The sequence below is a fragment of the Pogoniulus pusillus genome, chromosome 25 (assembly GCF_015220805.1).
Source record: "Pogoniulus pusillus isolate bPogPus1 chromosome 25, bPogPus1.pri, whole genome shotgun sequence".
In the NCBI taxonomy this organism is placed as follows: Eukaryota; Metazoa; Chordata; class Aves; order Piciformes; family Lybiidae; genus Pogoniulus; species Pogoniulus pusillus.
In genome coordinates, this window is record NC_087288.1 from 8,305,992 (window position 1) to 8,331,465 (window position 25,474).

A 25,474-nucleotide genomic window follows, 5' to 3' on the forward strand; every position below is an offset into this window, starting at 1 on the left:
TTTCAGGGAGTGACAGCTCCTTGAATAGGGGCCGAATTTAATTTCATGCAAATTAAGTGCTAATAAATTGATTTAATAGGATTTAAATTCTGCTGATTTTGGAGCAGACAATGACAGCCGCCCCTGGCGACTCGCTCACCAGACGTGCGCACGGAGCCTCCTGGCGCCTTGGCGCTCGAGGCAGAGGCAGCTTTCTGTTGGTCACCTGCTGGGATGGTGCAGAGGATGAAACCTTCATCTCCAGTATGGAGCAGAAGAGCATCTGCTCTTTAGATTGGATGTTAGGAGCAAGTTCTGCGCTGTGAGAGTAGGGGAACACTGCAACAGGTTGTCCAAGGAGGTAGTTGAGGCTCCATCCTTGAAGATATTCAAGGTGAGGTTCAACGGTGCTCTGGGCAACCTGATCTAGTCTGCTGATTGCAGAGAGGGTTGGACTGGATGACCTTTGGAGGTACCTTTCATCCCAGGCCATTCTATGATTCTGTAATTCTGTGCTGTGGTCCTTTCTTGTTGCTGTGTGTTGTTCCTCCACCCTTGCTGTTCAAGGCAAGATTGGACGTGGCACTTGGTGCCATGGTCTAGCCTTGAGCTCTGTGGTAAAGGGTTGGACTTGATGATCTGTGAGGTCTCTTCCAACCCTGATAATACTGTGATACCTCTGGCTCCCAAGTGCTTGCATTTAATACTCAGTCATTTTAAAGCTAATGAATTTTGTTGGAGCAAGGGCAAGCTGAAGCAGTGGACTGTGGAGGAACCTGCTTGGCTGGTGTTCATGCTGCCCCTTATGCAAGGCATTCTGGTTTTCACATCTGCTGTGGGATAGCTGTGCTGGCTGGGCTGTGTGTGCCTTGTGTCCAGCAGCGATGGCACAGGGGAAAGTGGGGCACAGTACCAGGTCAGGTCACTCTTGTGGTGGGTGAGTGCACTTAATGCTCCTAGAGTGGCCAACACAGCCTCAAGCTATGCCAGGGGAGATTTAGGCTTGAGGTGAGGAGAAAGTTCTTCACTGAGAGAGTGATTTGACACTGGAATGGGCTGCCCGGGGAGGTGGTGGAGTCGCCGTCCCTGGGGCTGTTCAAGGCAGGATTGGACGTGGCACTTGGTGCCATGGTCTAGCCTTGAGCTCTGTGGTAAAGGGTTGGACTTGATGATCTGTGAGGTCTCTTCCAACCTTGGTGATACTGTGTGATACAACACTGGAGAGGTCCCAGCTGCAGTTTGTAGGCTGGACCACAGGGCTGCTGATGCATGGCAGTATAATGGAGATTGCCTTTATTATGTGATGGATCTCAGCTCTGCTGGAACGATAACATGTGCTGTGACACTCCACTTGAGCCTCGTGGCTGGTCTGCCCCAGGGTGGGATCCACCACAAAATTCCACTGGGTCACTGTTCCTCTGAGGTGTTTTAAGGCTGGCATTCCTTGTCCTCTGCTGAAGCCCTGCTCTATTTTGGTGAGGAATATCCAGAGCAGCTGCTTCTTTGCCAGGTGGAGCTTTTGGTATGTTCTGGTAGGAGAAGAAGAGTGGTGACAGCAGGAAGGGAGCAGGCAGAGCTGCCTTGCTGTGCAGCTCCAGGGCAGTGCCCCATGTCCAGCACCCATGGGGTGGGTGCACATAGATGCCACTTGTGACACTGCTGTAGGAGTTTCACTGCATTGTGGGCTGAATACAGCATCAAACAGAGGTTACCTCCATAAACTTGTTTTTATTTTGCTCCTCTGGGTTCGAGCTTTCTCCAGCTGGAAGCAGGGCAGTCTGCAAGCTTGCACGGCTGCTCATGCTGCTCTCACCCTGCCCAGTGCCTTGCAGCACAGGCAGTGAGGCAGACTTACTGTGCTGAGGACTTGCAAAGCAAATGGAGTCCTGCTTGCTCGCTTTGTAACTCCACGCAGAAGCTGCAGGATAAGGGCAGAGGTCCTTGGTTTCCTCCTCCTCGTTGTACCCATCCATTCCATCAGGGTTAAAATATTGATCCAGTGAAGTGTATGAAATGTTACTGCTGCCACCTTCAGGCTGTGCTTCAGAGGAGACTTCCCTGTCCCGCCACTTCCAGGAGGATTAGCTGCCTAGAAAAAGCGTTTCCTTACCGTGTTGCTCCCAGGAGCTGTCAGCTTTGAGCTATTTCCATTGAATCATCATGCAAAGGAGCAGCGGGTGGCTCTGGCCAGCACCAGCCACCCCGGCCATTGCTGCTGGCTCATTTTCTTGGGCAGACTTCACCTTGCCATGGTGAAAAGTGCTGGAGTTTGTGTGCCACTGGACCACCACCATGGGCATGCGTGAAGGTGCCTCTTGAGCACCACACGGAGCTTTCTTCCCCTCTACTCTGCTCTGGTGAGACCACATCTGGAGTATTGTGTCCCCATTTCAAGAGGGACAGGGAAATACTGGAGAGAGTTTGATGGAGAGCTACAAGTATGAGGAAGGGACTGGGTTTTCTGTCTGATAAAGAAGAAAGACTGACAGACCTGGGGCCGTTTAGCCTAGAGAAGACCAAGAGATCTTATTGATGTTTATGAAATCTGAAGGGTGGGTGTCAATAAGAGGCCAGTCTTTGTTTCAGTGCTTGCACTCTGCAGTAATCATACAATAGTTTTGGTTGGAAAAGACCTTGAAGGTCATCAAGTCCTACCATTACGTAACTCTTCCAAGGCTTCTCCTAAACCGTGTCCCCCAGCACCGCATCTCTGTCTCTTTGAAACACCTCCAGGGATGGGGTTTCTACCACCTCCCCAGGAAGCCCTTTCAGTGAAGATGTTTCTTTTAATATAGGCTTAATGTAGGATGGAAGTTCTTCATAGAGAGAGTTAATTGCCATTGGAATGGGCTGCCCAGGGAGGTGGTGGAGTCGCTGTCCCTGGAGATGTTGAAGCAAAGCCTGGATGAGGCACTTAGTGCCATGGTCTGGTTGATTGTCTAGGGCTGGGTGCTAGGTTGGACTGGATAAGCTTGGAGGTCTCTTCCAACCGGGTTGATTCTATGATCCTATGGTTTGCAGCCTCACCTTTATGGCAGCCATCTGAAGGACTGACAGCTGCTAGAAGAAAGCTCTCATACATGGTGGTGTTCCCACAACAAACACAGACAGGAGGTGAAGGGGATTTCCTTGCAAGAAGTTGTGCTGTGCAATGAGTAGGGGTGTGGAACCATAACTGGGGATGAGTGTGGGCTAGTTAGAAGTGCTCACCAGTAAGATGCTTGAGGAGCAAGTTTTGAACGACTGGGTATCATCTAATTCCATGCAGTGTTCAGCATGCAAGACAGAGAGATGCTTTGCTTAGAACCTTTCCCCTGCCTTGAGGCATATAAAGGCTGCTTGGGTTTGTTGAGCTCTGGCAGTCTGAGGGATGCTGTGCAGAAGCTACTCCAGGGTGAAAGTCTCATCCTGCTGGGACGTGACTGGAGTTTCTCCACGACATCAGGTTGTTATGGAAATGCCAAGTCTTTGTCACATTCATCTGGAAAACCTGAGCTCTGGTCCAGCTCCCAGCTCAGGCCCTTTGGTTACTCTTCCTACAGCTGCATTTGAATACTCCTTTGTTAGGACTAATTTCCAAACCAAAGTCTTCTCCAGCCCCCTGTGTGCTTCCTTTTGCATGGCTGTGAGAAACGATTTGATCTGGGGAGGGTAAAAGCTTCGAGTTTGAGCTATAATTGGAGTTTGGGATTGTTGAAAAGAAAAAGGGAGATAAGAGACCAGTCTAAGCTGTTGGAGACTCTTCCTCATGTAGCAGATTTTCTTCCTAACTGTTCCTATAATCTCTTTGCCCATAACAGGATGTTAATTAAATCACCACCAACCAGTCAAGATAATTCAGATTTTTTTTTTTTTGTTTAACCCTCTTACACCTTGGACAAAACTGTGATTGTATCACAGAGGTCTGTGCACCTGAAGTCCTGCATCCAGCTCTGGTGCCCTCAACAGAGGAAGGACATGGGGGTGAAAGAGCAGGTCCAGAGGAGGGCCATGAAAATGATCATGGGGTTGAAGCATCTCTCCTATGAGGTCAGGCTGGGGAAGCTGGGGTTGTTCAGCCTGCAGAAGAGAATGCTCCAGGGAGACCTAATAGCAGCCTGCCAGTTCCTGAAGGGGGCTTCAAGGAGGCTGCAGAGAGACTGTTTGCAAAGGCCTGCAGTGATAGGATGAGAGCAATGGTTTGAAATAAGAGATTTAGGTAGGATGTTAGGAACAAATTCTTTGCCATGAGAGTGTGGAACACTGGAGCAGATTGCTCAGAGGGATAGTTGAAGCCCCATCCCTTGAGATATTCAAGGTGAGGCTTGACAAAGCTTTGAGCAATCTGATCTAATGGAGGATGTCATTGCTTGACTGCAGGGGGGTTGGACTAGATGGCCTTTGGAGGTCCCTTCCAACCAGAAGCATTCTGTGATTCTATGTGTGTGACTGACTTTCTTCCTCTGCCATTTCAATTGCCTGGTTGGGGCTGACTGTGGGAGTTGGTCTCTTCTCACTCATATCAGGGAATAAGATGAGAGGAAATGTCCTGGAATTGTTCCATGGAAGGTTTAGGTTGGAGATTAGGAAGAAAATCTGTCCTGCAAGAGTGGACAGAAATTGGAGGAGGCTGCCCAGAGAGATGGTGGAGTCACCATCCCTGGAAGTGTTCAAGAAACCTGTAGCCCTGACACTTTGGGACATGATTTAATGGCTGTGGTGGTGTTGGGTTGATGGTCTTGGAGATCTTCTCCAGCAGAACAATTCCATGACTCTGGAATGAGAAGTATTTAGAAGAGGTGATAGGGAAACATGTCAGTGAAGGGAGGAAGAGCAGCTGGAGCTTCACATCAGCTGAGTTGAGTGCAGAACACATGCACAGCCTGTGGAGAGAGAGACTGAGAGTGAAGCCAAAGCTAGTGAGATGCTACCTCAGCAGCCCAGCAGCACACATTCCTTCTTCCCAGGAGAGGTGGTGCCTGCCTTCCTAGGCTCCCAGCAATGTCTCTGCCACTTCGTGCTGCTGCCATTATTTCCTTGATTATATATAGTGATGGCTTGGGGAGGTGGAGATGGTGATGGGTGCTGGTCCCTGAGAAACCTGAATGTCACCCAGATTTCCAGCCATTTAGTGTCTCCAGGAGTTCAGAGCACCCCTTGACCAGAGTGAGCAGCATGGTCTGAAGTTGTGGGTCATTTCCCTTCTGCTTTCCAGGATCCTACTCGAGTGGTCAGTCCCATTATTGACATCATCAATTTGGACACTTTTGCCTATGTGGCAGCTTCATCAGACCTCAGAGGAGGTAAGTTCAAGCCTCATGATGCCTTGTGGGTGCCCATCCTGTGGTGTGAACATGCAGTGGCATGAGGAGCTGGTGGCTCCTGCTCTCTTGCACAAAGCACATTAGCACTGCGGAGTGCTCCCCGCTGGATGCCTTCAGGCTATTTTCGAGACAGGTGAGCATGGCGTGAGGAATGGTGTTTGCTACACTGGATAAAGGCAGTCAAGCAGGAAAGAGGGGTCACGGTGAAGCCACCCTTGGCAGCATTGAAAGCTGGGCTGCTGACAAGAGGAGATGAGGGACGTCTAGGCAACAAATGGAGGATGTCACTGTAGCCCTTATTAGTATGCCTGTGCAATTTGTAGCACATAATATCCATCAGAGCGTGTGTCTGTGGGCACAGGGGGACAAAGTGAGGCTTCAGCAGCAGCTTTCATCCTGACTTTTCCTGCCTTTGGAGTGTTTGACTTTGCCATTGTCATGCAACGTGCTATTCCTGGTTCATAGGCTGTGGTAAAATAGGTTATAGTCTTTGGATTCTCCTCCCAAGGCCTGCATCTCTATGGCTTGTCATTTGGAAGTGGAGAAAATACTCCAACAGGCATGTCTGCTGCAGCCTATATTGCCTCTTCCTACATACCTATGTCTGCTTTCCCCATGGCACTTCTCTGCTTTGCTTTTAGGTTTTGACTGGAGTCTGCATTTCAAGTGGGAGCAGCTTTCCCCAGAGCAGAAAGTGAAGCGGCTGGATCCCACCGAACCTATTAAGTAAGTCAAGAGGAGGGAGGCGCTCAAGGAGCGCAGGGTGTGACAGGCATCTCATCTGACCTCACTTGTGTCACCATGCTGCACAGCAGTGGGATGCTGCTTCCAGGACAGCTCTGAGCTGATGCCTGTAGTGAGCACCTGGCTAGTGTGAGTTTTGCAGGGCAGCTTCACCTCCCAGCAGTGAAGCCTGAGGGTGCTGCAAAGGTAGGAGGGGAATATTTAGGAAGACTTTTGTTTTGGGAGTGGTAAGGGGACTGAATATGGCTAGGGAGAAAGCTCAGTGCTCTAGGCTCGTGCTTCTCTCAGCTCAGCTATGACTTAAAATGAAGGCAGCATTCTCAGCCCACTTGGTAAAAAGGTGGTGTCTGGTCCAACTTTTCCAGATCAGTGCTGCTCTTCTGGACCTTGCTGAGGGCTCCTCAGAAATTCAGGATGTACAGGAGGGATAGTGAAACTGAGCAGGAGAGCTGCCATCTGTCCTCATGCTGTGGGATGGAAGGGATCCTACCTTATGCTGGAAAATCTCTCCTGGCCCCAAGCCTAGTGCTGGTGTCTGCCTCCCCAGCCACGGAGCACCATGATGTGTGGTGTGGGGCATACCAACTGTTGGAGGAAGCTCAGGGCCTTAGAAAGCTTGCAGGGGAGCAAAGCACTGCTGCTCCTTAGGGTGCTGTTATTAGCAGGGCTTCTCACTGGGTTCCCAAAGGCCCACCTTGCATTCACAGAATGACAGAATGTTAGGGGTTGGAAGGGACGTCCAAAGATTCTGGAGTCCAACCCCCTGCCAAAAGCAAGTGCACCTAGGGCAGGCTACACAGGAATGCATCCAGGAGCGTTTTGTAAGGCTCCAGAGAAGGAGACTCCACAACGTCTCTGAGCAGCCTGTTCCAGTGCTCTGTCACCCTCACTGTAAAGGAGTTTCTCCTCGTCTTGAGGTGAAACTTTCTATGTTCCAGTTTGATCCATTGTTCCCTGTCTTATTACTGTGCACCACCGGAGAGAGACTGCCCTCCTCCACTTGACACTCACCCCCCAGCTGCTCTGCCGTGTAGGGCACTATGGAAGCTAGCCTGGGCATGGCAGCCACCCCAGCTTCCCACATGGCCACACTAAGGCACCTACACTGTCTGCAATCGAACAGAGATGGGACTTGTGCCAGCTCCACGAGCTGTGCTCTGGGCCTGCCGTCCCCTCCTCCACAAGCCTTCTCTGCCTGCTTTTGTTAGCTGATTTGGAGAATGGAAATAGCTCTGTTTTGCAATAACCAGCACACAGCTAGCCATGGCTTTTAAAAAGCCCTTCTGAATTGGCTCTGCCTTCCTCTCCCCAGTGGAGTGGTCTCTTAATGGGCTGGCTGCAGGCAAAAAGCCCTTCTGAGCGAACAACCCCCCTGAGTGCTAAGTGCCTTTGTGATGCCGAAGCCTACAATCAGGGCTGCGAACTTGGGTCTTGGAGGAATTGTGCTGGCAGGTGCATTAGCCCAGTCATTAAGTACCAGGCAATTCAGTGACTGACAGCCAAATACCAAGGCAAGCCAAAAGAAAAGCTCAGATGCTTTTTGAAGTATGGTGTTCTTGTTTGGTGAGGAGGAGATGCATAGGTCAGGTCCTGACGGTGGAAGAGGAGGCAAAGGGAAGAGCTGCTTCTGTGCATCCGGGAGCTGCAGCAGTGTTTGAGAGTGTGTCCCCTCTTCCCTTCCTGCAGGACTCCCATCATTGCTGGGGGGCTGTTTGTGATCGACAAAGCCTGGTTCAACCACCTGGGGAAGTACGACAGCGCCATGGACATCTGGGGTGGGGAGAACTTTGGTGAGTCACTCTTGTTCCCCCCTGTGCCTTGTTGTGTTGGCTTCTCTTCCCGAGTTGTGCCAGCTGGATACAAGGTCACTCTGGGCTGGGCTTTGAATGCTAGCCATGGTTTCCCTTACTTAAACTCAGAGCTTATGGCCTCAAGTGAGTCAGGAACCCAACAGTCATGAATCACAGAATCACCACTACTTCATCTTTGTCTTTGAAAAGGCAGGGAATTTTGGTCTGGGTTGGAGAGGACCTCCAGAGGTCATCCAGTCCAACCCTCTCTGCAGTCAGCAGGGGCATCCTCAACTAGATCAGGTTTTCCAGAGCCCTGTTGAATCTCATCTTGAATATCTCCAGGGATGGGGCCCAAACTACCTCCTTGGACAACCTGCTCCAGTGTTCCACTCCCCTCATGGTACAGAACTTGTTCCTAAATGAATGATAGGAAGCAAGCAGTTGTTGACACTTGGATCTCCCTGCCCTTAAAGCTGCTGTGATTTTCTCTAGGGAAGTACTCTAACCCACAGAGCTTTTCAGCTTTGGTGTTACCCACAGATGAGAGAACACCACACCCCCCCCCATCCCTTTCCTCATTAATAATGCTGTCGTTAAAATCCTCATTAAAAATGCTGTCTGATGACAGCAGTTCAAAGCCCTGAGCTGAGCCATCAAGGCCTCCTTGAGTTTGCTGAGTGCCTGAGACAGTAGCTCCATCGGCATGCCGCAGGCAGGTGACAAAGTGACATGGCTGTTTCTCTGTTCCTGCATGGCTGAACCATGGAATTGTTTTGGGTGGAAAAGACTTCTAAGATCTTCAACCATCGACCTAACACCACCATGGCAGTTGAACCACGTCCCAGAGTGCCACATCCACGTGTTTCTTGAACACCTCTGGGGATGGTGGCACTGCTGGGCTCTCCTAGACTCTGCCACTTTTCTTGCGTGACAAAAAGCCAGGCTAAGAGCTGCCCTCAATTCAGTCCCTTCTGCCCGTTCTCAGGGGGAAGGATGGGCATTAAGAAATCTCCTGCATGCAAACTTGAGAAGGGCACATGAAAGAGATGCCAGCCTGTCCCTTGTCCCCTGTCAAAGAGAGATGGGTGAGGTTGGGCTGTTGCCTCTTTGAAGCCACAGTGATGCTGCAGATCAAAGTGGCAGACTATGTCTGAAAGGAGGGGAAGGCACTGAGTGGCAGGGAAACAGAGAGAACCTGGCTTGAATGGCTGACACCTCTGGGGAGCATGTCCACTGAGGAGGGAAGGAAAGATCTCATGTCTTAATGCATGCAGCCTTGCTGTCAGTCACTCTAGAGGACAGATGCTGCTGCCTGGCAATGCCTTACCACTGCCCAGCACAGCTGTTTCCTTCACCTGCCTTTTTCCCCTGCCATATTTCACAGAATCACAGAGTTGTCAGGTTTGGGAGGGACCTCAAAGATGATCATCCAGCTCCAATCCCCTTGCCATGAAGAGGGACACCTCCCACTAGACCAGGTTGCTCAGAGCCCCATGCAGCCTGGTCTTAAAAACTTCCATTTGTTCATATCTCACTGTGCAGTAAGGGCTCTCTCTTTCATGCTTTCTCTCAGTCTCTGTCTCTCTTGCCACCAGACTGACCCAAAGCATCTGCATCTCTGAGTAGGGTGGCACTGGGAGGGGAGTGACAGCTCTCCTACCTCCTCTGCTGGATCAGTGGTCCAAGCAAAGCGTTGGAGAAGGGAACTAGACAGGAGGAGAGGGACCTGCTGTCTGTCTCTGCTTGTCACCCATCTCTGACAGCAGCAGCCTGAGGTGCTCCTGGGAGGTGAGCAGTGACAGGGCAGCCTGTCCTCCAGGGAAGCTCCATCCAGCAGCTGGGTGATGCTCTGTGATGGCAAGCACCATGTTCCTTACATGTGGTTCTGGCCCACCTGCCATGGGAGGTTCATCTTACTGCTACAATGCCCTGGCAGGCTGGTCCCAACCAAATGTGGCTGTGCTGTGAGGTGTAAGGCTGTCCTGGGGCACTGATGTGCCAAAGGGCAGGTGTGAGGCTGCCACAGGGCATCAGTGTGTCAAAGAGAAGGAGTGAGTCTCTCAGGCCATGGCTATGCCAAAAGGCAGGTGTGAGGCTGTCTCCAGGCATTGGTGTACCAAAGTGAAGGTGTGAGTCTCTCAGGGCATGGCTGTGCCAAAGGGCAGGTGTGAGGCTTGGTGTGAGTCTCTCAGGGCATGGCTGTGCCAAAGGGCAGGTGTGAGGCTTGGTGTGAGTCTCTCAGGGCATGGCTGTGCCAAAAGCAGGGACGTGCCCAGCTCACAGCTGCAGGTCCCACTGGTGCAGCAGTGGAGGGCAGTGTGTCCCACCTCTCCTCTGAACACAGCAAGGACAGCTGGGCCCCCCCTGGCCCCAGTCAGTTCTGGACAGGTGACAGCAGGAGCTAAGAGAGTGGCTCACATTTTGGACGCTTGCTTGCCTTTGCTGGTAGCTTAGTCATAGAGTTGTGGAATTGTTTTGCTTGGAAGAGACCTCTGAGATCATCCAGTCCAAACATCAACCCAGCACCAGCCACCATGGCCATTAAACCATCTCCCAAAGTGCCATGTCCACACGTGTCCAGGGATGGTGACTCCACCTAGTCCTGAGAGGTCACAGAACTCTGGTGCTGAGGAGCATGGCTGCTGCCTCTTGTGTTCCTGGGCTGGAGACTTCTGGAAAAGCAGAGGAAAGGGTTAGGGAGGGTTAGAAGGAGGACACTGTAGGTGTTTTACTGCTTGAATTGATTACTTCTCCTGTAAGGAGTCCTGATGAAATACCTGCAAGCCAGCAAGAAGTGCTACAGGTGTTTAGCCAAGCTAAGGCCAAGCCCACACTGCTTGTGTCTGTAGGCCACTCAGAGGAGCCACCCAGCCTGGGGACATCTCTTGAGGGTCAGCTGAACCATGCTGTTGATTCCTGCTCCCCTGACTTCTTCTTGTGTTCTGCCTTCACTGGTGCCTCAGTTTACTCCTTCCCAAGACTCTCAGCTCTTCTGCTGCCTGTCTGCAGACCTTGTTCGTTACCTGCCATGGGTGGCTCAGAGGCTCATATCTGCCTGCTGAAATCTCTGCTTTAATTGCTTCTGCTGGGACTGGAGCAGGGTTTGCAGGGTGCAACACATCTGAAGCAGGGCTAGCAGTGTGGTCCTGTCTATGGGGCACCCTTCTGATGCACACAGCAGGGCTAGCAGTGTGGTCCTGTCTATGGGACACCCTTCTGATGCACACAGCAGGGCTAGTAGTGTGGTCCTGTCTATGGGACACCCTTCTGATGCACACAGCAGGGCTGGCAGCGTGGTCCTGTCTGTGGGACACCCTTCTGATGCACACAGCAGGGCTAGCAGCAAGGCTAGCATGATGACAGGCAAAGGAGAGCAGCAGCCACGCGTGAGGGGAGCTGAGCACAGCAGCTTAGAGCAGCCACATCCTGCCCTAATCTCATTTCCCAGCGGCTGTGATTAAGGCTGCTCCCAATATAGCACCAGGACATGGCACAAGGGCACATTTTGTTAATACCCAGCCCTGGGGAACGTGGTGAGGCTCCAGCTGCTGCAGTAGCTCTTGCCTGTAAGCACAGTAGGGAAGAGGAAGGGATTTCTGGAAACAAATTCTTCTGCTCCCCACTCTGCTTTCCCACCTCAGCCCTTGCTGGCCCCTGTTGGGGATTAGCTCAATTTTAGACCTACCCTTCAGGGCAAGAAGGCTCTGTGGCTGAGCCAGCCCCTCCATTTCAGCAGATCAGGGGCAGGTGGGGGTACTGGGAACAGGGCAACATGTACCTGATGGCAGAGCCATGTGTGCTGAGAGCAGGTGGCTTTAGAGATACAAGCTCTAAGATCATCTAGGTCCAACCTCCTGCCATGGGCAGGGACACCTTCCACTAGAGCGGGTTGCTCAAAGCTTCATCTAACCTGGCCTTGAACACCTCCAGAGAGGAAACATCCCCAACCTCCCTGGGCAACCTGTGCCAGTGCCTCAGCACCCTCACTGTCAAGAATTTCTTCCTAATCTCCAGCCTAAATCTGTCCCCCTCAAGCTTCAATCTATTCCCTCTCATCCTATCACTACAAGCCCTTGTAAAAAGTTCCTCCCGGCCCCTTCAATTACTGGAAGGCTGCTCTAGGGTCTCCCCAGACCCTTCTTTTCTCCAGGCTGAACAGTCCCAATCCTCACAGCCTGTCCCCATGTGAGAGGTACTCCAGTCCTCTGATCATCTTTGTGGCCTCCTGTGGACTTGCTCCAGCAGCTCCATGTCCCTCTTGTGCTGGGGCACTAGAACTGGAGGTGGAGCAGGTGGGATCTCAGCAGAGCAGAGGGGCAGAATCCCCTCCCAGTGCTGCTGCTCTCCCTGCTTTGGATGCAGCCCAGCTCACAGCTGCCTTCTGGGCTGCCAGTGACTGTTGCTGGTCATGGGGAGTTTCTCATCAACTGACACCCCTAAGTCCTTCTCCTCTGGACTGCTCTTGAGCCACTCCTTGCCCAGTCTGCATTTGTGCTTGAGATGACCCCAACCCTTTCAGGACCTTGCACTTGGCCTTGTTGATCTTTATGAGGCTGGCATGGGCCCATCTCTCAAGCCTATCCAAATCCCTCTGAATGGCATCAGTTCCCTCCAACACACCAACCAGGCCACACAGCTCGATGTCACCCACAGGCTTGCTGAGGGTGCACTCATCCCACTGTCCATGTTGCTGACAAAGATGCTGAACATCTCTAGTTCCAGTACTGACCCCTGAGGGATGCCACTCATCACTGGTCTCCATTTGGACACTGAGCTGTTGACTGTAACTCTCCGAGTGTGACTATCCAGCCAACTCCTTATCCAATGGGTACTTCACTCCTCTACTCCATGCTTTTCCACTCTGGTGACCAGGATGTCATTCTCCTTTGCTCCTTGAAGCTGTGCAGTTGTTTTCAGAGGGATGGCAATTTTGCAGGCTGGCAGTGGAGGAGGAGGACTCCTACCCTTACTGCCCAACTGACCTTCCCACCACAGGCTTGCCAACATCCAACCTAGGGACAAGTAAGCCTCATGGTGGCCAATGTGAGGGGACTGCCAGGAGCATAAGTTGGCAAGGATGATAGGTGGCCTATCTTGATTTCTGTAGTTAAAAACAAGTGAGGGGAAGGAGTGAAAAGGAATTTGTGGTCTTGGAGTAAATATATGCTACACGTAGCTCACGTACTCCCAACACATGGTCAGCCTGATCTAGTGGAGGATGTTCCTGCTTACTGCAGAGGGGGTTGGACTAGATGACTTCTAGATGTCCTTCCCAACCCAGACCATTCTGTCTCAGGCACTGGAATGAGCTGCCCAGGGAGATGGTTGAGTCACCCACCCTGGATGTGTTTAAGGGTCGTTTGGATGTGGTGCTTAGGGACATGGTTTAAGGTGACTCTTGTAGAGTATGGTTCTAGGTTGGGCTTGGGGATCCTGAGGGTCTTTTTCAACCTGGATGTTTCTGTGATTCTGTGAAAAGAGGATTTTAATTTCATTGGTTTTCTGTGCTGGTTCTGTCTGAGCATGGCTTTCTGACAGTGTAGCTACAGATTCGTAGCTTCACAGGCAGTAGGACCAGATGGACCCATTAGATCAGACATTCTGCTCACCTGTCCTACCTCACCAGCTAGGATTTCATCCAGCTCCCTGCCAAGAGCCCTGTGACTTCTGATGTCACTTGTACCACAGGCTTATTTTCCTCCAGAAGAGTCCCACGGACCAGGCAGAGAGCAGCTTGGGGGAAGTGGGAGACGTTTCCTGCACTGAGAGCTTATCCAGATTTTCTGGGAGGTAGTCCTTGCCACCACTGACCTTTGCTTGTGTGAAGGTGCTGGCACTCAGCATCTGGAGTGTGTGCCGGGCAGGGTAAGCTGCTGTCCGTTGTGAGGCAGGTGATAGAAGCACAGCTCTCTGTTCACTCTGTCGAGTCAGTGGTGGATTCAGAAAGGTAATGGCAGGTCTAGTCATCAATAAACAGAACTTCTGGCCTCTCCTGCTGAACTTGACAGCCCTTTAGAGAGAAGTGACTCTGAAACAGGCAGTGCAGGAGTAATTATGGGAGCAGAAAAGCAGCAAGATGATTTTGGGATGTAAGCAGGGCTGCATGAAAAGGCACCTCCTTACCTTCTTACTCTTGGCCATTCTGATAGCACCTGCTGTGCTACAGGCACGTTTCAAGTGCACTCCCTTCAAACAGATCACAAGGAGCTTTGAAACGAGCCTTTAAGGCACCTGAGCCCTCTGGCAATTGATGTTCCCCACTTTAACATGGCAGAGGATGAAGTGAGAGGTAACACCAGGATCCAGCCTGCTCTAGGACAGAAAGACAAACTGCTGAAGCTGCTTTTCTTGCAGAGATCTCCTTCCGTGTGTGGATGTGTGGAGGGAGCCTGGAAATCATCCCCTGCAGCCGCGTTGGACACGTCTTCCGCAAGAAGCATCCCTACGTCTTCCCAGAGGGAAATGCCAACACGTACATTAAGTAGGTGTTCTGTGCTTGCTTGCTTCTTGTCCCGGGGAATCAAGCTTCTGGGGAGGAAGGAGCAGGGGAGGAGAAAGGTTGGTTGGAAAACTTTGAAATATCCTTGGGCAGGAATCTCCTGAGCCGAGGAAAATGCGAGGCAATGCGGCTCTCCCTCAGGGCTCCTACAGCGTGGAGAATATGACAGAAGTAGGACACTTGTGTGGTTTCTTCCACGAGCAGAGAGCTGCAGGGGTGACCCCAGCGTCCCTCTGAGTGCTCGCTGCCACGACAGCAAATGGTTTAGACCCCCGAGGTCGCCAGCACGCAGTTCCAGCGACCTGGCAGCAGGCTGCCGGCCGTGCCTGTCGGCACCCAGCGACCTTAGCTGGGCACTGAGCGTGGCTCGGCTCAAGCAGAAAATGTGACTCCTGATGCCCGCGGGAGAGCGGAGCCGAGCAGCCTGCTGGATCGGCAGCTTTGCTTTCAGGCTGCTGGCTGCTGGAGCAGAGGTGCCGCTGGGCCTCACCTCGCTGGCAGGGGGACCGAGGGAGGTGCCAGGGCATCACTGTGGAGGGGCATCAGAGCTGTTTCAGTTGGAAAAGGTCTGTAAGATCATTGAGACCAAACATCAACCTGTCTCTACCATGGCCCAAAGTGACTTGTCCACGTGTTTTTTTGAACACTTTCGAGGATGGTGACTCCACCACCTCCCTGGGCTGCCTGTTCCAATCCCTGACCACTCTTGCAGAGAAGAAATTTTTCCCTCCTCTCCAACCTAAACCTTCCCTGGCATAATTTCAGGCCATTTCATCTCCTTCTATCACCTGATACTGGAGAGAGATCAAACCCACCTCACTGCAACCTCCTTTCAGGGAGCTGCTATGAGCAATGATGTGTCCCTTCAGCCTCCTCTCCTCCAGACTAAACAACTCCAGTTCCCTCAGCTGCTCCTCACCAAACCTGTTCTCTAGATCCTTCACCAGCTTTGTTACCCTCCTCTGGACATGCTCCAGGACCTCTCCTGGCACAATTTTAGACCATTTGCTCTTGTGAGCCCACTGACCTTGTCAAATGATGCCAAGGGATGTTTCTTCCAGCTGTGCAGTGTGTGAAGCAGGAGGCAGACCAGTTGAGGATGTTCAGAAGGCTCTGAGGATACCTTAGAGCAGCCTTCCTGTACCTACTGGGGGGCTTACAGGAAAACTGGGCAGGGACTTCTGATAAGGGCCTGTGGTGATAGGACAAAGAGCAATGTTTTTAAACTAGAACCGGGTAGATTTAGGTTTGACATTAGGAAGAAGTCCTTTACAGTGAGGTTAGTGAGATGCTGGAACAGATTGCCCAGAAATGCTGTGGATGCCTCCTCTTTGGAGATGTTTAAAACAAGAAAAGACTGGATGAAGCACTTAGTGCCATGGTCTAGTTGATTGGTTATGGCTGGGTGATAGGTTGGACTAGATGATCTTGGAGGTCTCTTCCAACTTGGTTGATTCTATGATTCTGTGATTCTATGTTGGATGAGACTTTGAGCAACATGGTCTAGTGTCAGGTGTCCCTGCTCATGGCAGGGAGGTGGAACTAAAGTGATCTCTCAAGTCCCTTCCACATTCTATGCTTCTCTACCCTGTTGCTTCAAAAAGATGGCAGTGAGCAGCACAGGGAGTTGCTGGCATCAAGAAGGAAGGCACAGATTTGAGAACTGTGAGGAGTGCTCCCCTTGCTTTTAACAGACTCCTCCAGAGGAGGCTGAGGTGTGATGTTACAAAACCTGCACTGCATCGCCTGCAGGAGGAGCAAGGAGAGCTTGTGTGGGTACAGCCCTTCTGGCTGCACCTCAGGAGCAAGCTCTGTGGTCTTAGGCACAAAGCCAGATCTCCCCAAGCTGTGAGTCTTAGCATTTGTTCCTGTGTTTCTTATAAGCCCAAATGAGTTCAGGGAGCCAGACCTAACCCCCTGGGTTTTGGGGGAGGTTAGGTACAAATGTAGACACTGTGACTTGCTCTTGAGCCAGGGCATTTAGACTATTGCAGTGGCCTTAGAGAGAGAGGAAGAAACACCATGAATCAGCAGTGGATTGAAAAGCAGCCTGGAGGAACTTCTCTGTAGGCATTAGGAGGTGGGATTTCAGTAACCTGATGGCATCCATCAACCTTAGTGCTGTATTATATAGGCTGAGAGGAAAAACATCTTCTGGCCACCTGATGCTCTGTTTAAACAGAGATGTTAGCAAGAAATACCTCCACCTTTCTGCCAGATATTGATTTTGGTTTTCCACACAGCCTCTACTTCAGTGTGAGAGATAGCTTCAGGCTCCAATATTGTTGCTTCATATGCAGACTGTCTCCTTTTTCTAGCCACATGGGACTTGGCTAGATCCTGAGCCTATCCTGTGGTACCTGCAGCTTACTGGTGTGGTAGCAACTGAAGGCACTGACTTACCTTAGAGCAGAAGCTTGGAAGACTTCCCTGACCCATGCAGATAGGCGTGGAGCAACAAAGCCATTTGCAATGACAGCTGGAGCTGTCTGAAGTCAGCAGATTTCCTGAGGTTCCTCGACCTCCTCTAGACACCAGGCTGATGCTGAAGATGACTTTTATGTTACAGCACTGTGGCTGGGATGGTTTCTCTCAAGTTTTGAATGCTGAGATTTCACAGGATCACAGGATGTTAGGGGTTGGAAAGGACCTCTAGAGATCATCCAGTCCAACCCCCCTGCCAGAGCAGGACCATAGAATCTAGAGCAGGTCACAAGGAACACATCCACACAAGTTTTGGAAGTCTCCAGGGGACCTCTTTGGGGAGCCTGTTCCAGTGCCCCATCCCTCAGATATTTATAAACATTGATTAGATCCTCTCTAAGTCTTCTCTCCACCAGACCAAAAAGCCCCAAGTCCCTCAGCCTCTCCTCACAGGGCAGTGCTCCAGCCCCTTCATCACCTTCACAGCCTTCCCCTGGACTCTTTCGAGTGGATCTCTGTCCCTTCTGAACTGGGGAGCCCAAAACTGAACACAGTATTCCAGGTGTGGTCTCACCAGAGCAGAGTAGAGGAGGAGAAGAACCTCCCTAGACCTGCTGGCCACACTTTTCCTGATGCACCCTAGGATGCCTTTGGCTGTCTTGGCCACAAGGGCACATTGCTGGCCCTTGCAGAACTTGCTGTCTGCCAGGACTCCGTGGTCTCGTTGATGCAGTTTAGAGAGTGCTGCCTCAGAGGCATGCCTGTTGTCACCTGTCTCCTCTTGCCTCCTTCAGAAACACCAAGCGCACGGCGGAGGTGTGGATGGATGAATTCAAGCAGTACTACTATGCGGCTCGTCCCGCGGCCCAAGGGAGGCCTTATGGCAAGTAAGTGGCTTCCTCTGCTGCCTGTGCCCTGCCTGCTGCCGTGGGCCTTCATTGTGCCAGCCCCTGCTGCAACAGGAGCCCTCTTGCCTTGCTTGTGCAGGAACCCCTGGCTGGATGCTGGTGGTGGGTAGGTGCTGTGAGCACAGCAATGACACACATCAGCAGCTAGCTGGTGCGATTCCCCGTGGTGCTGCTTCAACCCTGCTGAGGGGGAAGAAACCTTCCCTCTGCTCGTGTCCTGCCTTTGCCATTAGGTACAAGCACTTCTGGTCCCAGAGCAGAGTTTGGTGGGGAGGGTCTGGAGGTGTTGCTGGAAGCCCCATCAAATCTGAGGCTTGCTGAGGCTTCAGTGGAACGGAGCAAGTGCTCTGTATGCAGGCAGCTTGGCATTCGTTGTGTGAGTGGTTGGAAACACCTCCCTGTCAGCAGGGCTCTAACTGTGTCTGCTAATTTCTCATTCTCGTACAAAATCACCTTTGGGTGCCTTTTGGTTGGAAGAGACCTTTAAAATCATCCAGTCCAACCGTTCTCTTACTCTACCAAGGCTGGTGCGAAGCCATGTCCCTCAGCACCACATCTCTGCCTCTTTGAACACCTCCAGGGATGGGGATTCAGCCACCTCTCTGGGCAGCCAGGTCTAGAGGGCCATGAAAATGATCAGAGGGTTGGAGCAATAAGGCTGGTGAGGGGGCTGGAGCACAAGCCCTATAAGGAGCACCTGAGGGAGCTGGGATTGTTTGGTCTGGAGAAGAGGAAGCTTGGGGGCGACCTTATTGCACTCTACAACTACCTGAAAGGAGGCTGTAGCCAGGTGGGGGTTAGTCTCTTCTCCCAGGCAACCAGTGACAGAACAAGAGGACACAGTCTCAAGCTGCACCAGGGCAGGTTCAGACTGGATGTTAGGGAAAAAAAATCTTCACAGCAAGAGTGATTGGCATTGGAATGGGCTGCCCAGGGAGGTGGTGGAATTGCCATCCCTGGAGGTGCCATGGTTTAGTTGATTAGGTGGTGTTAGGTAGTAGGTTTGACTTGATGATCTCAAAGAGCTTTTCCAACCTGGTTAATTCTGTGATTCTGTGACCTCTGCTATGAGGACAGACCTGGGGAGCTGTGGTTGTTCAGTCTGGAAAAGAGAAGGCTCTGGGGGGACCTACAAAGGACCTTCCAGTACCTGATGTGGGCTAAAAGAAGGCTGCAGAGGGACTGTTTGCAAAAGCCTGCAGTGGTTTCAAACTAGATATAGGCTGGATGATAGGAACAAGTTCTGCACCACGAGGGTGCTGCAACACTGAAACAGGTTGCCCAGAGAGGTGGTTGAGGCCACATCCCTGGAGATATTCAAGGTGAAGATCAACAGGGCTCTGAGCAACTGGATCTAGTTGAGGGTGTCCCTGCTGACTGCAGAGGGGGTTGGACTGGATGAGCTTTGGAGGATTCTGTGACTCCTCGAGTGAAATGTTGTCCTGGTTAATGAAGAACAATTTCGACGCCTGATTAACTTCTGCTGACTTAAAAGTGCATTTAGGTGCTCTTGGGAGTCGAAGCCTTTGGTCATCTGTAAACTGAGAGTAACATAATAGCAGTAGCATGTCTTCATTTCCTAATGTATTAATGTAAGGAGTGAATGGTGACTGCATATAGGAGAGAGCAGACACTTTTTACTAACCATTTTTAAGTGACTGCATTTTGCCATGAGGCTTTGAGCAACCTGATCGAGTGGGAGGTCTACCTGCCCGCTGCAGAGGATTAGAACTGGATGATCTTTAAAGTCCCTTCCAACCCAAACCATTCTAGGAATCCTTATGGCTTCCCCCTCTGCTCAGGGCAGCACCTCTGACAGCCTCTACAAAGAGCCACATGCCCCATAGACCTTTCTAGTAGCAGAAAGTGATTTCTTGGTTATCCACCATGCTCCATGGCCAAATGGCAACACATCACCACTCTGTTTCACCAAGCAAGACCTGCAACCAGATAGAGCTCATGGAGAAGACAGCAGAAAACAGAGCTGCTGCTGCTGCTCTCGTGTCTGCTGTCTGTGCAAACTGCCTGCCAGGTATCTCTCAGCCTCCCTTTGTGGTGCATTGAGTCTCACCTTCATGACTTACATTGCTTCTCTGTGGTGTTTCCTACCCACAGCATCCAGAGCAGAGTGGAGCTGCGGAAGAGGTTGAAATGCCACAGCTTCAAGTGGTACCTGGAGAACGTTTACCCTGAACTTCGGTATGAATGTGTCACCACCACCTGTCTTCAGCAGGGTACCCCATGCCTCCTGCACCTCAGAGCTTTCCTCTGCACCTCCACCTTCCCCAGCAGCACAGTCAAACCCTCCTTTGGCCTTCCCAGAAGGGCAAGTTAATTTTGGGCTGGTTTTAGGCACGGCTTGCTCACAGCGTGATGTGGTTCCATCCTGATCCTGCTTTCTCTAAGCAGGCTTAGAGACTCCATGGCTCCTTGCTGCAGGGCTGCTGAGGAGCAAAGCACCAGGTGCTTCTCTCATCTCTTTGGGATTTCCTCATGTACCCTCCTGCCCATGCTGATATTGTAGCCAGTTTTCCTTACAGAAGTATCCCACTCTAGCCTCTACTGGATTGTTTCGATTCTTAATGTCTTTTGCTTAGCAAACAAGCACCTAATTTCTAGTCCTTTCACACTCCTCTGGGATACTTAAGACTTCCCTGTTGTGAAGCTATCTATTATAGAAAGTTTATGAGCTGTCTTCAGGTGGCTCTGCCTTACTCTTAGCCTAATGCTATGGCTTAATATGCATTTCTACAGCTGCTTTTGCACAGATCCCTTCTAGGCACAAAAACTATTCCAGGCTCCACTGTATCCATTTCTCCACTCCCTGTCAGCAGCCATTTTAGAAGGGGTTCAGAAGTTCTGGACATACCTCCAGGGACCTGCTGGTGTAAAAATTACTTAAAGCAATTGTCTTGCCTTTGCTTTGCCCTGTGTAGCATTGCACAGCAGCATTCACAGGAAGTGCCAGGGCTCCCTGGCACTTTGTTCTGAAGTTGCTTGCTCCTTCAGGCTGCTCTCAGACTGTTCCTTCCTCCCCCCTTTGCCTTGTGCAGTGTCATTAACTTTTATTTTTGTAGTGGGTTAGGAACTGTCTCTTCCCACTATCTGAGTTCTCCTACATTAACCCAGACTGTTTGGAAGTAAGATGAAGCTATATTTGCAGCACTGCAGAGTTTGCAAGCATATATACACAACTATTTACAAGTGTTTATAGTGATATACAAGTTAGAAGTAATACAGACATCCCAATTCCCTCCCAGACAAAACAAACTGACCAGAAGACCTCAAAGGTACCTCCCTTTCTGTTTCCTCCCCTCTCTATCTCAGAAACACACATGGACAGAGGACAGCTTAGATGTTAACTGCTGAAATTAGAGGTGAGATACTGTGGTGGTTCTGGGCATCACCCACCCCCTCCACACAAGGTTTCACCCAGACTAAACTCAGCTGACTGGAAGTTAAAGAATGAAGCTTTACAGTCACAGCTTAGCACAATTTACAAGCAGATATTTACAATATATTTACAACTATATACAGAAATACAAAACCCTTCCCAGCAGTCAGAGTGCCCAAGAGGGGCTTTCAACCACCCCTCCACCTTCTTTCCACCCTCTCCCTTATCTCAGAGTCTCCCTTACATGCAAGGTAAGGTGGAAAGGTCAGCAAGGGGTGTTAGAAGCAGAATGATTGGCTGGGAAAGGTGCAGGATCAGGCAGAAGAGTTAATATAGCAAAGGCCAGGCAGAGACTGACTTGTCTGTGTTTGTATTCTTGCTTTTATATGTCCCAGCAGAATGAATGGGTAATGTAGACAGCACTATATTCCCTTTTCACAGCCAGCAATCTAATTTCTCTTATTAAAATAGTCCAATTAGCCTCAAACCAGCACAGGTGTCAAAGGTGATCAGGGTTAAAAAGGAAGCACAGACCAGACAGAAAGGAACAGGGCAAAGTCACAGGAAAAAGTGAGATTCCACTGTTTATGTTTTGCCTTTTTATCCCTCTCAACAAACCAATGAGTGATATAGACACCACCATTGTCTTCTTTTCACAGCCAATGATCTCATTTCCCACATATAAATATTCCAGTTAGCCTCAGACCAGCACACTCTTAGGAAGGGAAATCCACCCCTGAGTGCTGCTTCTGCAGAGTCACTGCCTGTGCTTTGCTCTCAGTGGCTCAGCGTTCTGGTAGATCTTGCCACTCTGCTTTTCTGGAGGTGAAATGGTGTGGCTGCTCCCTCCTCCCTCCCACCACTGAGCCTCCCCTGGACTACTTGGAGTACCTGTCTGGGGCAGCTGGGATGGTGTTTTCATGCTGTTCCTACAGGATTCCCGAGGAATCTCTCTACCAGACTGGGATGATCAGGCAAAGGCAGAGCTGCCTGGAGTCACACAAATCTGAAGGCCAAGAGTTCCCCATCCTGAGCTTAAGTCCTTGCAGCAGCAGCAAAGGCACGGCAGCAACAGCACAGGTAAGGTGGGTCTCCTGTCTCCAGGATAGGCTCTGGGGCAGGTTCAAGGAGATTTCCTAAGTGTGCTGAAGCGCTGTGGGAGGCTTAGCCATTGTGCCAGCTCCTTTCTTAAGGCTGCGTGCGATTAAACCCTGGTAAGTCCTCTTTACCACAGTGAAGGTCCTGGGTAGCAGCAGCAGCAGGGACTGGTTCGGGAGCTCCAGTGCAGGCTTATCTCTGTGCCAGCCTGCGCTGAGCGCTTCTTGGTGCTCAGGAGATCAAAGAAAGACAAAGAGAACTGTAATTGCCTCTCATCTTGCAGCCTTTTTTGGATCAAAATGCACTCAATGGCAGCGGCATTCAGAGCTTCGTCGTCGGCATTCACTCGCTATTAGATTGCCCCTTCAGTAGTTAGAATTTAATGGGAATGAGCTCAGGGTTTTTGTGTCTCATTGAGATGAGAAGAAGCCACAAGAATCAGTCTTCTCAGAAGGACGTTCTATGACAGGTTGGAGCCAAGAGCAGAGTTACCGAGGCCCTGAAGCTATGACTTCAAAACCTACCTTTCCTTCAGGCTCCCTTGGTGATTTTGGGCATGTCAGGAAGTTCTCTAGCTGCTCTATAAACCAGAGAGGATAACTCTCCCTTCCCCGGTGTGACTTGGGGATGTTAGTTGATGATGAGAAACTCAACATGAACCTGTGCTGTGCACTTGCAGCCCAGCACGTAGTTGCCTTCTGGGCTGCATCAAAAGCCCCAGGTCTGTCAGCCTTTCCTTCTCACACAGAAGTTACAGTCTCTTAACCATCCCCATAGCCCTCCATTGAACTGTCTGAAGCAGTTCTCTGTCCCTCTTGGACTGCGGAGCCCAGAACTGTTTATCATGTTTTGCAGGGTCAATTCTGCTGAAGGAAACACACCAAAGTTTTAGTGACAGGAGTGGCTTGAAATGAGCTGGATGAGGAAATTGGAATGGGAAATGCTGCTGCAAGCTGGTGTTAGAAAATGAAATGGCTTTGGTCTTTCTGAAATAACCAACTTGATGTGATGTTTGAGAATGAGAAATGTCATGCCAGCAAGTTGGATTGTTTCATTCCCTTCAAACACGTTCTGTTCTGACATTTCTGTGGAGTAAACTCGTGGAATTTCTCATGCCACTGACTTGTCATCTTCCCCATTCTGATTCTGCAGCAGTTTTTGCAATAGGTCAGCACCTCCCACTGGATGGCAGCTCCATTTCTTGTGCACATCCAGGAGTAACTCTGCAGGGGAAAAGAAAAAATGCACTACAAACAGATTGCTGAGTAGATACACTCAGTGTACAGGCAGGAACAGAGAAAAACAGATCCCTTTTATCTTCCTCTTTCTTTCAAGCATAGTTCCCTGCTCTGTGTACCCATGGAGAATATTGCAGATGAAAGCAGAGTATTGAATATTCAGTGTGAATAGAAACTTGTGTTTTAATTCCACAATTGTTACCAGACCACCTGAACTTGGGAAGGACTTGGGGGGTGCAAGATAGGTGGTGCACCTAGATGAGCTCCTGTGCAGCCTGCTCCAGGTGAACCTGCTTTGGAAGGAGGTTGGACTAGATGATCTGTAGAGGTCCCTTCCAAACCCTAGCGTCCTGTGATTCCTTCTCTCACAAGTTGTCACTGTTGATGGGCATGTCCTGCCCTAACAGCGGGCTGGTTGGAGCTGCAGGAGCCAGGCTGAGTTGGCAGAGTAGAGAGAGTGGCTGGCAACAGTGTCACCTCTGCACCCAGGCTACTGTGGGCAGCTTTTGTGCTTTGCTTCCCCTCTCCTGAGATGTGTGTAAGTGCCCCAGGGCCTTTGAATGAGTGAAGCACTTGAGTGTCCCTAGGTAACCCAAGCAGTCACATGCCTTGGGAAGTCATTCTCTGTGATTTAAAGCAGACAACTGAGAGCTGAAGTTGTTCCAGTCTTCTTCAGAAACACTCTTCTCTAGCTCCTGCCCCAGCTTTAGGGTATGGCTGACCTCTTGTTCAGCAGCAGCTTCGTCACATATGAGCTGGGCTGCTGTGGGGCTGCTCCCTGCTAGGCTGAGGGGTTCCTTTCTCCTTCTGCCAGCCAGGCTATGCCAATCCAAAGGTCACATTTGAAAATAGTGTCCTCAGCTCCCAGTGATGCTGAGTGACAGTGACAGGTGCCTGCTCAAATGATGCTGCAGTCTTGAAAAACAGTCACAAGGCTCAGATAGGGGTCGGTGTTATCTGAGGCTTTGGAGGAAGGGGACTGATGGTTGTGGTATGCAGCTGGTAGCTCTGCTCTGCCACTCCACCCTCTTCTTTCTCCTTGCTCCACCACCACCATTTCATCTTTGTCTTTGACAGGGCAGGAAATCTTCATCTCAGTTTCATAGAATGGTCTGAGTTGAAAGTGACCTCCAAAGGTCATCCAGACCCACTCTCTTTGCAGTCAGCAGGGGAATCCTCAACTAGATCAGGCTTCCCAGAGCCTTGTTTGAACCTCATTTTGAATATCCAGGGATAAGGCCTCAGCTACCTCCCTGGGCAACCTGTTGCAGTGTTCCATCACCCTCATGGTGCAGAACTTGTTCCTAGCATCCAATCTAAATCTGCTCTTAGAATCGTAGAATCGACCAGGTTGGAAGAGACCTCCAAGCTCATCCAGTCCAACCTAGCACCCAGCCCTATCCAATCAACTAGACCATGGCACTAAGTGCCTCCCTCATCCAGGCTTTTCATCTCAAGCTCGAAGCCGTTGCCCCTGTCACTGCAGGCCTCTGTAAACAGCCTCTTTTAATCTCTCTCTCACCTCCTGTGCTTGTTTTGCCTTGGTGTGGGGGTCAGCTCTAAACCTTGCTGGCATCTCTTCAGACCACTCTGCAGCCCTAAAGCCACTTGAAGGTCTCTGTTCTTGGCAATACCCTGGGCTGCCCTGTCCATCACAGCCCCTGGGGTGCAAAGTTCTGCTGTTGGTACTGCTGTGCTGGCTGTGTGAGTGCTCAATGTCTTGGAGTTTGAAAGTTAAAGAAGTTTCTCATGAGGAAAAGAAAGAGAAACAAGCAGGATTTTTTTTTCATATCAACTGATACAAATAAAGGAAGAGATAAGGTAAGATAAAATTTTGCATGGTCATTTGCCTGTATTTTAAGCCAGAGCTTTTCAGGCAGTCTGTGGTGCTCAGAATTCTGCCTGTCCCCCAGAATAGCTTCATTTTCTGCATAATTTTCTCTGGCTTTCATCTAGGACTGAGAAGAGACAAGATGTGATTAGAACTGGGTGAAATATTTTCAACAGGCCTGGCTTTCATAAAGACCCACTCTGCCAAAACAGGAGAGCCATGAGAACATCTGTCACTCTGAATAGGAATGGTAGCAAGGCAGC

At 50.6% G+C, this 25,474-nt stretch overlaps 1 protein-coding gene across 4 annotated transcripts in view; it reads left to right on the plus strand.

Annotated features, from left to right (window-relative positions):
* Positions 1–25,474, plus strand: part of GALNT14 (polypeptide N-acetylgalactosaminyltransferase 14) — a 121,988-nt gene that overhangs the window by 89,236 nt on the left and 7,278 nt on the right. For all 4 annotated transcript variants that reach the window (XM_064164335.1, XM_064164336.1, XM_064164337.1 and 1 more), the window contains 7 exons: positions 5,174–5,261; positions 5,924–6,008; positions 7,713–7,816; positions 14,174–14,300; positions 17,537–17,629; positions 19,766–19,849; positions 21,980–22,124. In XM_064164335.1, the coding sequence (XP_064020405.1) occupies positions 5,174–5,261; positions 5,924–6,008; positions 7,713–7,816; positions 14,174–14,300; positions 17,537–17,629; positions 19,766–19,849; positions 21,980–22,124 (726 nt within the window). The remainder of the gene's footprint in view (positions 1–5,173; positions 5,262–5,923; positions 6,009–7,712; positions 7,817–14,173; positions 14,301–17,536; positions 17,630–19,765; positions 19,850–21,979; positions 22,125–25,474) is intronic.